General features: G+C 48.8%; 1 protein-coding gene across 6 annotated transcripts in view; it reads right to left on the reverse strand.

Annotated features, from left to right (window-relative positions):
* DDR1 (discoidin domain receptor tyrosine kinase 1) overlaps positions 1-12,661 on the reverse strand; it is a 90,728-nt gene that overhangs the window by 43,500 nt on the left and 34,567 nt on the right. For all 6 annotated transcript variants that reach the window (XM_081317764.1, XM_081317765.1, XM_081317766.1 and 3 more), the window contains one exon: positions 7,775-7,899. In XM_081317764.1, coding sequence (XP_081173890.1) covers positions 7,775-7,850 — 76 coding nt within the window. In that variant the 5' untranslated portion in view covers positions 7,851-7,899. The remainder of the gene's footprint in view (positions 1-7,774; positions 7,900-12,661) is intronic.

The raw sequence follows: 12,661 nt of genomic DNA on the forward strand, positions 1-12,661 counted from the left end.
TTGCTCCACTTTACGACTTTTCTTGCCACGGTGGTTAAGTGAATCACTGCAGCTGGTAAATGTGTAACGCAGTTGTTAAGCGAATCTGGCTTCCCCATTGACTTTGCTCGTCAGAAGTTTGCATGACCCCCCCCCCCCAGGACACTGCAACCGTCATAAATATGAGTCAGTTGCCAAGCATCTGAATTTTGATCACCATGGGGATGCTGCAACGGTCGTGTGAAAAATGGTCGTACATCACTTCTTTCAGCAATGATGTAACTTTGAACGGTCACTAAACAAACTGCTGTAAGTTGAGGACTACCTGTAGTCCCCGGTTTTAGGACCTTTTTTGCCACGATTGTTAAGAGAACCACTGCAGCTGTTAAAAGTGATTCACACGACTGTTGAGCAAACCCACTTTTCTCACTGACTTTATTCGTTGGAAGCCAGCGCAAATGGTGATCGCTTGACCCCGGGACGCTGCAACCATTGTAAATACATGCCCGGTTGCCAAGGGAACGATTTTTGATCACGTGACTGAGGCCTAGTCAGAAGTCACGTTTTTAGTGCTGTAACTTTGAACGTCCACCAAACGAATGGTTGGAAGTCAAGTCAAGGACTACTTGTAGTGCAATGGATTTAAAACTGAATAAAACAATATAATGGATTTAAATTGCAGGAAGACAAGACTCCAACCGGATGTTAGGAAAAAGTTTGACAGTCAAACTGTTTCTCAGAGACAAGGTGTGGGCCCTTTTACCAGATGCGTTCAGAGAGAAGCTAGGCAGGCATCTGTTTGTCCTTGTATTTTTTTAAAGTACCGTATATACTTGAGTATAAGCCGACTCGAGTATAAGCCGAGACCCCCAATTTCACCCCCAAAAACTGGGAAAAGTTGTTGACTCGAGTATAAGCCGATCCGCCGTTCTGCAAGCCTCGGAGGCTGGATCTGCGCTCTGAAAGCCTCTGCCGCCAGCAGAGGCTCGATCCGCCATTTTGCAAGCCTGAATACACAGGAATACCCTGTGTGGCCGCGGCTCTCGGGGAAGCCCTGGCTGTCCGCTTCCTCACTCCACGCTGCCATTCGGGGCCCGTGCGTTCCCCGGGCAAATCGCGGCGCCCAGCAGGCGAGGAAACACGCCCGTTCCAGTCGCCCCCCCCTTCCCTCAGGAGACGCGAAGCAAGTGACCGCCCGGAGCTTACCGAGGACTTGCGCGCGGCCGAGGCTTCGGTGCTTCCAGGATCGCGCGCACCTCTCCCAAGCCGCCGCCGTCCGGAGACCTGCCGAAGTTTGGGGAGGTTTGGGGAGGTGCGCGCGCACCTCCCCAAACCTCCCCAAACGTCGGCAGGTCTCCGTTCCTCCGCGCAGACCTGCCGACGTTTGGGGAGGTTTGGGCGCCTCCCCAAACCTCCCCAAACGTCGGCAGGTCTCCGTTCCTCCTGCCGACGTTTGGGGAGGTTTGGGCGCCTCCCCAAACCTCCCCAGGTCTCCGTTCCTCCTGCCGAAGTTTGGGGAGGTTTGGGCGCCTCCCCAAACCTCCCCAGGTCTCCGTTCCTCCGCGCAGACCTGCCGACGTTTGGGGAGGTTTGGGCGCCTCCCCAAACCTCCCCAGGTCTCCGTTCCTCCTGCCGAAGTTTGGGGAGGTTTGGGCGCCTCCCCAAACCTCCCCAGGTCTCTGTTCCTCCGCGCAGACCTGCCGACGTTTGGGGAGGTTTGGGCGCCTCCCCAAACCTCCCCAAACCTCCCCAGGTCTCCGTTCCTCCTGCCGAAGTTTGGGGAGGTTTGGGCGCCTCCCCAAACCTCCCCAGGTCTCCGTTCCTCCGTGCAGACCTGCCGACGTTTGGGGAGGTTTGGGCGCCTCCCCAAACCTCCCCAAACCTCCCCAGGTCTCCGTTCCTCCTGCCGAAGTTTGGGGAGGTTTGGGCGCCTCCCCAAACCTCCCCAAACCTCCCCAGGTCTCCGTTCCTCCTGCCGAAGTTTGGGGAGGTTTGGGCGCCTCCCCAAACCTCCCCAGGTCTCCGTTCCTCCGCGCAGACCTGCCGACGTTTGGGGAGGTTTGGGCGCCTCCCCAAACCTCCCCAGGTCTCCGTTCCTCCTGCCGAAGTTTGGGGAGGTTTGGGCGCCTCCCCAAACCTCCCCAGGTCTCCGTTCCTCCGCGCAGACCTGCCGACGTTTGGGGAGGTTTGGGCGCCTCCCCAAACCTCCCCAGGTCTCCGTTCCTCCTGCCGAAGTTTGGGGAGGTTTGGGCGCCTCCCCAAACCTCCCCAGGTCTCCGTTCCTCCGCGCAGACCTGCCGACGTTTGGGGAGGTTTGGGCGCCTCCCCAAACCTCGGCAGGTCTCCGTTCCTCCTGCCGAAGTTTGGGGAGGTTTGGGCGCCTCCCCAAACCTCCCCAGGTCTCCGTTCCTCCGCGCAGACCTGCCGACGTTTGGGGAGGTTTGGGCGCCTCCCCAAACCTCCCCAAACCTCCCCAGGTCTCCGTTCCTCCTGCCGAAGTTTGGGGAGGTTTGGGCGCCTCCCCAAACCTCCCCAGGTCTCCGTTCCTCCTGCCGAAGTTTGGGGAGGTTTGGGCGCCTCCCCAAACCTCCCCAGGTCTCCGTTCCTCCGCACAGACCTGCCGACGTTTGGGGAGGTTTGGGCGCGTCCCCAAACGTTGGCAGGTCTGCGCGACGTTTGGGGAGGTTTGGGGAGGCGCCCAAACCTCCCCAAACGTCGGCAGGTCTGCGCGGAGGAACGGAGACCTGGGGAGGTTTGGGGAGGCGCCCAAACCTCCCCAAACTTCGGCAGGAGGAACGGAGACCTGCCGAGGTTTGGGGAGGCGCCCAAACCTCCCCAAACGTCGGCAGGTCTGCGCGGAGGAACGGAGACCTGGGGAGGTTTGGGGAGGCGCCCAAACCTCCCCAAACTTCGGCAGGAGGAACGGAGACCTGGGGAGGTTTGGGGAGGCGCCCAAACCTCCCCAAACGTCGGCAGGTCTGCGCGGAGGAACGGAGACCTGGGGAGGTTTGGGGAGGCGCCCAAACCTCCCCAAACTTCGGCAGGAGGAACGGAGACCTGGGGAGGTTTGGGGAGGTTTGGGGAGGCGCCCAAACCTCCTCAAACGTCGGCAGGTCTGCGCGGAGGAACGGAGACCTGGGGAGGTTTGGGGAGGCGCCCAAACCTCCCCAAACTTCGGCAGGAGGAACGGAGACCTGCCAAGGTTTGGGGAGGCGCCCAAACCTCCCCAAACGTCGGCAGGTCTGCGCGGAGGAACGGAGACCTGGGGAGGTTTGGGGAGGCGCCCAAACCTCCCCAAACTTCGGCAGGAGGAACGGAGACCTGGGGAGGTTTGGGGAGGCACCCAAACCTCCCCAAACGTCGGCAGGTCTGCGCGGAGGAACGGAGACCTGGGGAGGTTTGGGGAGGCGCCCAAACCTCCCCAAACTTCGGCAGGAGGAACGGAGACCTGGGGAGGTTTGGGGAGGCGCCCAAACCTCCCCAAACGTCGGCAGGTCTGCGCGGAGGAACGGAGACCTGGGGAGGTTTGGGGAGGCGCCCAAACCTCCCCAAACTTCGGCAGGAGGAACGGAGACCTGGGGAGGTTTGGGGAGGCGCCCAAACCTCCCCAAACGTCGGCAGGAGGAACGGAGACCTGCCGACGTTTGGGGAGGTTTGGGGAGGCGCCCAAACCTCCCCAAACGTCGGCAGGTCTCCGTTCCTCCGCGCCCTGCCTGCCTGCTTCTTTCCGCTGCGGAAAGAAGCAGGCAGGCAGGGCGCGGAGGAACGGAGACCTGCCGAGGTTTGGGGAGGTGCGCGCGCACCTCCCCAAACCTCCCCAAACTTCGGCAGGTCTCGGACGGCGGTGGCTTGGGAGAGGTGCGCGCGATCCCGGAAGCACCAAAGCCTCGGCCGCGCACAAGTCCTCGGTAAGTTTTTTTGTTGACTGGAGTATAAGCCGAAGTGGAATTTTTCAGCCCAAAAAGTGGGCTGAAAAATTCGGCTTATACTCAAGTATATATGGTATATTTGTTCTGTTTTATATGTCTGGCATTGTATTAACCCACATTCAAAGCCCAAGCAGAGAGTCAGATGCAGTCACCTAACTAGCTAACTGGTTGGTTGGTTCCTTTCAAGGATTCTGATGTTTCTGTATTGTCCATTAGGAGGCGCTCTAATTTCATATACAAGAAGAGGGAGGCCACCAATTGCGTGAGTTCCAACAGAAATTTGAATCGAAATGTACGAATCCCGAAGATAATTGATTCAATAAACAACAACATGACTCAGAAGTTAAATTGGATTCTTTCAAAATTCCCCTCCTCTCCAAAACGCTGGCAGCTTTTTGGAATTCAGCACAAAAGATAAATCACTAGGAAAAGCACCTGAGGGGGGAAAAATAATCACAAGGTGACCCTAGAATAAAATTGAAATTGTCTGGTGATAGCATTCAGTACTGAAGGAAAAATGAGGTTCTCTCGTCAAATATATTATTCACGGATGGACTTGGCTCTCTTTGAGATGTAGACACAGCCACTGAATCGCACATCTTTATAGGGAGATCAGACCATTCTTGTCTATGATTGCCCATTGGTCGTTAACAACGAAGAGCAATTTATTTGCCCAGAAGAGAAAAAAAAAGTCTCGTTTCCAGTCTTCCTATGGGCTTCCTACCCTGTTGACTTTCTTCCCCAACAGAGACAGAATAGAGAATAACAGAGTTGGAAGGAACCTTAGAGGTTTTCTAGTTCCACCCCCTGCTCAAGCAGAAGACCGACCCTATGCTATTTCAGACAACGGGCGGTCCAGTCTCAAAAGCCTCCAGTGATGAACAACTTCCGAAGAGAAGCCATTCCACTAGTTAATTGTTCTCGCTGTTAGGAAACTTCTCCTTGGTTCGAGCTAGCTTCTCTCTTTGATTACTTCGACTATAGAGGGTTCTGCCTCTAAGACTGGGAACAGGACTCTCACTTCTCCTCTGCTGTAGTGACGCTCTGCCACTAAATAATAATAATAATAATAATAATAATAATAATAATAATAATAATAATAATAATAATAATAATAATAATAATAATAATAATAATAAGAAGAAGAAGAAGAAGAAGAAGAAGAAGAAGAAGAAGAAGAAGAAGAAGAAGAAGTTGCTGTTGTTATTGGAAGGGACCTTGGAGGTCATTTAGTCCAACCCCCTGCTCAGACAGGAAACCTTTTAGAGATCGAGTGTCCAAGCTGCAACCCCAAACCCACTTATGTATCGTCGGGTGGCGGGTGAGCATGACCCATTGGGTGGGCGGCCCATTGGGTGGGCGTGGCCCATTGGGTGGGCGTGGCCCATTGGGTGGGGGCAGCCCATTGGGTGGGCGTGGCTGTGGTGGTAACGGCAGACTGGATGGGAGTAAAAAGGGAAACAGGCCATTCCAAGCCTTCTGGAACACTCAGGGCAACCTGTTCCAAGGTCAGACTGATCTATGACGGAATGTTTTGAACATTCCTGGGATCTCTTATCCGGGCATCGATCCTATCAGTCCAGCTTAGCTTCAGCAAGGGATGTTGAGTCAGTTGTGTCTTCAGGCCCAGCATTCAGAGGAGGAGGCACCTTCTGAGTTTTCATTTACAGCTGAAAGACATCCTTCTCCGAAGGTCCTGGTGTGGATCCAGAGCTGCTCTAAACTATCAACTGTAATGCTTGTTTACTCGTAGTCCTCTTCTTACAAGTTTGTTTAGTGATCTTTCAAAGTTACAACAGCGCTGAAAAAAAGTGATTTATGTCCGTTTTTCATATTTACCACCTTTGCAGCATCCCCATGGTCACGTGACCAAAATTCAGACACTTGGCAACTGATTCATATTTACAACGGTTGCAGTGTCCCAGGGTCACAGGATCAACTTTTGTGACCTTCTCACAAGCAAAGTCAGCCGGGAAGCCAAATTCACTTAGCAACTGCGTTAGTAACTACTGCAGTAATTCTCGTAAAAACTGTGACAAGAGAGGTCGTAAAATGGGGCAAAATTCACTTAAGAGATGTCTCACTTAGCAACATAAATTTGGGGCCCAATTGTGCTCGTAAATCATGGACTACCTGTATTAAATAAGTTTACATGGCTGCCCAATATAAACTGCCAGGTGACTCTGGCTGGCCATTTTAATTTTTAGTGTAAAACTACATGAGAAGTGACTGTGTTAATGGTTATTTCATGAGGTAATTTTAATATAAATGAAATGGAAATCTTTTTTGCCCTGGGCACACCAATAAGCTACTCAAAGGCAAGGTGGTGCTTGCAACCTCTTTTCCCCAGTTGTAAATATGGCCTGTTTGTAGCGGTGGTTATAAATCGAGGACTATCCGTGTCTGTAATTACATTTTTTTAATTCTACTTTTTCCTAGCAATTCTGACAAACCTGTAATTTCCAGATATAATCCTTGTTCATTTTGCTAGTTCTGTCTGTCTTTACTCTGTCGCATTTTTATGATTAATTCTTAATTACTTTATTATTTTTTATTATTATTAGATTTTATTCTCATCAACAACTGACTAATTTTCAAGCAGTTAACTGGAATCAGTGTGAAATATACTTATTTCACACTAGGGGGGCTTTCGCCCAGGTTCGCCTGGTGCGCCAGTTGCGGCCCTATCTAAGCCGGAATGATTTATGCACGGTCACTCACGCGCTCGTGACCTCTCGTCTAGACTACTGCAACGCTCTCTACATGGGGCTTCCCTTGAGGACCACCCGGAGGCTCCAACTGGTACAGAATGCAGCCGCGAGAGTTGTGTTGGGAGTTTCCCGATACTCCCACGTGACACCTCTGCTCCGTGAGCTGCATTGGTTGCCAGTTGTCTTCCGGGTGAGATTCAAGGTGCTAGTAATGGTGTTCAAAGCCCTCCATGGCATGGGGCCGGAGTACCTCAGGGAACATCTGCTGCCGGCATCAAGCTCCCTGCGCCCTGTGCGTTCCCACAGAGAGGGCCTCCTCAGGGTGCCACCGGTCAGAGAATGCCGTCTGGTGGCCCCCAGGGGGAGATCCTTCTCTGTGGGCGCCCCGGAGCTATGGAACCAGTTACCGGTTGAGCTCCGGACGGCGCCCGATCTGCGCTCCTTTCGCCGCGATCTGAAAACATACTTGTTCGAGCAAGCCGGCCTGGCCTGAGGGGGGATTGGTGGGGTTTTTTATCATTCTTATTGGGGTTTTTACTATGTATCAATTGTATTTTAATCGGGCATGCATTTAATTATCTTTTAATTTTTGTAAATTTCTGTGTTTTATTCTTGCCCTGTACACCGCCCTGAGTCCTTCGGGAGAAGGGCGGTATAGAAATGATAATAAATTAAATTAAATTAAATTTGATTTATATTTTGTCTTTCACTCAGGAGCTCACAGCAGCACACGGAGCTCTCTCCCGCCATCCTCCTATTTTCCCCACCTATGAGTGAAGCTGGCCTAAAGTTCCTCTTCCTAACTTCCCCGATTTGAAAAGTTCATCTTCTCCCAAACTGTGCAATGATAGGGGATGCACTAAAGCAGGGGTCTTCAAACTTGGCTCTTTTATGACTTGTGGACTTCAACTCCCAGAATTCCTTAGCCAGGCATGCTGGCTGAGGAATTCTGGGAGTTGAAGTCCACAAGTCATAAAAGAGCCAAGTTTGAAGACCCCTGCACTAAAGGCTCTTCTGCTTAATTCAGGCTCTGTGGATTTGCGGAATTTAATACACCTGCTTCTCCTAGAACTGAAAACAGAGTTGAACCTTGATGCCAGTCAGCTGTTTTGAACCGCTGCCCTTTTCTCTCTCGGCTTCTACTGTACTTCTTACCTGGATCAAAGTGCTCTTCCAACTCCGAGGCCCCCACAGAGATCAACAGCAAAAGGCAAAACGTCCTGGGTCCCATCCTACCTCCGACCAGGGGACTGGTTACATCGATAACTGAGCTTTCATGCCTGTGAAAAAAGTTGAAGAAAGAGGCAGTTAACGAAGCAGCAGTTAACAAAGAACAGTACAGGAATTGGGTAGATCTAGTCCAGGGGTCTTCAAACCTGGGCCTTTTATGACTTGTGGACTTCAACTCAACTCAGCGTGCCTGGCTGAGGAATTCTGGGAGTTGAAGTCCACAAGTCATAAAAGGCCCAAGTTTGAAGACCCCTGATCTAGTCTAATGAAAATAAGGACTAGGGGGTGACATGATAACAATGTTCCAATATTTGAGGGGCTCCTGCAAAGACGAGGGGGATCCAAACTATTTTCCAAAGCACCAAAAGGTAGGATGAGCAACAATGGATGGAAACCAACCGTGGAGAGAAGCAACCTAGAACTCTATTGTTCTATATTCATAAACTTATATGAGTCTTTTCCTATATCGCTCAAGCTTGATGGTGAGTGATTTCAACCTGACTTAGCGGCCTTATTCATTTCCTAGTTCATGCCCTTGATTGGTTCTAATAAATACCAAACGTTCCAGGCAAGGAAATCACCCACATGCTGCTATTGTCTTTATTTTCCTAGATTCCAGCCAGAAGGGACTGGAAGTGACACACCAGCAGCGTTATAACACAAAGAGGGCTACAAGCCAAATCTGTGGCTCTGCATACACTTTCCCTTCTGGGAAAATCCACCCTGTAATAAAAGAGCTGGTCATGAGACGGATTAAAAAATAACTTGGTTGTTTCGGTTAAATATTGGTGGAATAAGCTCAAGCAGAGTGAAACCATGATCTTATTTGTTAGGAATGAAGCAGGAAGACTCATGTTAATTACAGAGCACCTGCAAGTTATAGTTATACAGGTAGTCCTCAATGTACGTCCACAGTTAAGCCCAAAATTTCTGCTGCTAAGTGAGACAGTTGTTAAGTGAATTTTTGCCCCATTTTATGACCTTTCTTGCCACAGTTGTTAAGTAAATCACTGCAGTGGTTAAGTTAGTCATACGGTTGTTACATAAGTCTGGCTTTCCCATTAACCTTGCTTGCCATAAGGTCACAAAAGGTCATCACAATCAGCGCCGGGACATTGCAGCCGTCATAAATATGAGTCAGTTGCCACGCATGTGAATTTTGATCATGTGACCATGGGGAAGCTGCCATGGCTGTAAGTGTGAGAAGTGGTCATAATTCACTTTTTCGGTGCCATTGTAACTTCAGTCACTAAATGAACTCTTGTAAATCCGGGACCACAGGTACACAATCCACAACACCAATCCTAGATGGTGAAATTGCCTGTATTTCATCCAAATCACTCAAAAACATACCGTAAGAAATGACTAATTCTGGATAGGTAAAGGACCTCTCAGCCAATCCTGCACACTGTCTCCTTTCAGAAGTTTCAAAGAAGCAGTTCTGGTATACAAGGAGTCCTCAACTTACGACCGGTCTCTTAACAACCCTTCAAAGTTACAACAAACTCAAAATTACCTATCCTCAAAGTTATAACTGCTGCACCACCTCCATGGACGGGTGATTGCATTCCAGGCGCTTGGCAACCAGTTCACTATTACGATCAGTTGCACTATCTCGTAGTCATGTGATCGCATTTTGCAACATTTATGGCTGTTTTCTTGCAAAAGAATGCCCTTTGGGTAAAAGGAGTCCACCCCCATAACTAGATGCCTCGCTTAACAAGCACACTACAGTTGCTTATCGACTGTGGTGACTTCTTTAATGAACATCATATAAACGGTTGTAAAATTGAGTCTGGTCACATGGTGCCTCCAATTACAACTACAATGGCGTATAACCAAAATTACAATCCCAATTGTAGTCCTAAATTAAAGACAACCTGTGTTGACTCTGAATATGGAGGTTCAATTTACTAGGCACCGTTAGACATGTAAGTCGCCTAGCTCATCAGAATTACTGCCCGGCTACTGCAGTGAAGCAAATGTCATCAATTATGACTCACAACTAAGAATAGAAATATAAACACATGCAATAAAGATAACCAAGCTGTCCTCCCTGGTGTTCATCCTGGAGATCCAGGCACCATTTTTGTTTTTGTTTTTCAGTGATGTCATTCCTCAAATTAAAAACAAGAGAATCTAAAGGAGACCATCGCACTACATTCTGTGAGCATCAGAAAAAATGCTTCTCTACTTAGGAATATTCCAAGCCCATGCATTAAATCAGGGCTTTTCAACCAGTGGTACCCGTACCACCTGTGGTACATTGGCACCTGGCAGATGGTACATGACCATCCTAGAAAAGTGGTAGCTGGGGAGGGGAATGAGCTGAACCAGTGGCAGCACCGCACAAGCCTGAGTGAGACATGGCTGCAGCTGCAGGGCTGTCAGGGCTCAGCGGAAGCGCCAGGATCAGCACCAGGCTCCAGCTGGAGCTCGGCACTGATCCTGGCGCTTCTGAGCCCAGAAGAAGCATCGATCAGCTAGAATGTTGCAGCATCTCCAAGGTCTTGAGATTTACATTCAGATGCTTGGCAACTGATTCATATTTATGACGGTCACAGTGTCCCAGGGTCATGTGGTGACCAAAACCTGCTGCAACCACCCAGCAGACGGGGGGGGGGGGGAGAATAAAAACCAAACACCCTACCCACCCCACCCCCACTGCCAATCCTCAACAGAAATGCTCACAACAATGAAAACCTCGGACAGGAGGAAGAGCGCCGCCGGGTGGGCAGGCAGGTGTCTTGCTCGGCTGTGGGGTGGGGGGCACTTTTTTCAGTGCCATTGTAACTTTGAACAGTCACTAAGCGAACTGTTGTAAGTCAAGGACTACTTGTACTTCATCACTTTTTTCCTTTTTTCCCCGTTCATCAAGTTTTTGACACCTTGCTAGGCGACTGGTGGTACTCAGATCTTGCCATATCCTAAAAGTGGTACAATGGGTGAAAAGGTTGAAAAGCCCTGCATTAAATGAGTAAGGAGGAGTTTAGAAGCAAATGCTTGTGAGTCAGAGCTGTTAGTCAGTGGAACAAATTATTGCACCTACATTTTGTTCCTTATCATTTAACTCAAGGAGCATGGATAAGCTGACACTGTTCTTGATTTAAGCACCATCTACACTCAACTTTGACAATATTGCTCCAAATGCATCTCTATAGATGAGGTTGTTTTTTTTTCAAGCTATCATTTTCCAAATGCATTGAACTACAATTCCCCTCATTCCCTGGGAGCATGGGTCAGAAATCTGAGGAATATCAGATCACAGGTGCAAACACCCACAGCCACGAAGGGATCTCAACCTCACCCAAATTGTATCACTGAAGTTCAGTGCTCAACAACGGTATAACGGTACCATAATTTCAATATCAGATTTTAATGGGAAATTCGGTAAAATGCCAAAAAACAGTTTTGTGATGAAAATGTGCCTTTTGATTGCACAAAAAAATTCATGGAAATTCCCTACACCTAGGATCTAAGGGACAAACCCTTAAAACGAGGATTTTCCTCTGAGGTTACTGTATTAAAATTTGCCCAACCATGCTTTCTCTTTTCAATCTCCAAAATCAGCATTTTGTAAAGCAAGGAGAACCTCCAGAGCTGCAGCCTAATGTCTCCTCTCCTACACATAAAATGCAGCTTAGGAGCTGAGACAGCTTTTATTCTAGAATTATTTGATCAAAACTGTGCATGGTCACAACTGAGAGTCAATCAACTGATCCAACATTCCTATTTCATTGATTTATGCGTGGAACAATTAAAGCCGGGGTCTTCAAACTTGGCCCTTTTATGACTTGTGGACTTCAACTCCCACAATTCCTCAGCCAGCATGCCTGGCTGAGGAATTCAGGGAGTTGAAGTCCACAAGTCATAAAAGGGCCAAGTTTGAAGACACCTGAATTAAAGCAATATCAAGTGACATAACTTAAACCTTCACCTGAAACTTCTGCTACACTTGGGATTTTCCTCTCATTTAACAACAACTACAGGTAATCCTCAACTTACAGCCACAATTGAGCCCAAAATTTCTGTTGTTAAGCAAGACATTTGTTAAGTGAGTTTCGCCCCATTTTACAACCTTCCTTGCCACAATTGTTAAGTGAATCACTGCAATTGATAAGTTAGTAACCTGGTTAAGTGAATCTCGATTCCCCACTGACTCTGCTCGTCAGCAGGTTGCAAAAAGGTGTTCACATGACCTTGGGACACAGCAATGGTCATAAGCATGAATCAGTTGCCAAGCATCTGAATTTTGATCACATGATCATGGGGATGCTCCAAAGGTCATAACTGTGAAAAATAGGGTCTATGGAGATTCTCAATCATCCAGGTCATGGTTGTCACAAAGGTGCTTTTTCAAAAGGCAAACTGGACTTCCTTGGTTTTCTTTGAAGACGTTTCACTTCTCCTTACCCAAGAAGCTTCTTCGGCTCATGAAAATGGTAATGTCACCTTTTTTTATTGTGTTGTAACTTTGAACGGTGACTAAATGCACTGCTGTCAAGCTGAGAATTATCTATATTTCCTTGTGTAAAGTTTGGTTGCAGAAAAAAAAACTGGTACACTTTAAATGTGGGTGGGCTGAGCACATGAGTGCATGTGACTAGAATGAAGTGTGAGTATCATGGTGGCCACATGGCCCAAAACTGTTTCAAATATTCGCTGTGGAAATGACATTGCCTGAGCATCTGTATTCCAGTTTCGGATTTTCTCACATGGATGTTAAGAGCCATCTACTCCTCAGTGGGAAATCCTTTCTCATGAATGCAGCAGCTGAAGAACAGATGGGGAATGGGTGATCCAGATTAGGGG

The sequence above is a fragment of the Vipera berus genome, assembly GCF_964194415.1.
Source record: "Vipera berus genome assembly, chromosome: 2".
Lineage (NCBI taxonomy): Eukaryota > Metazoa > Chordata > Lepidosauria > Squamata > Viperidae > Vipera > Vipera berus.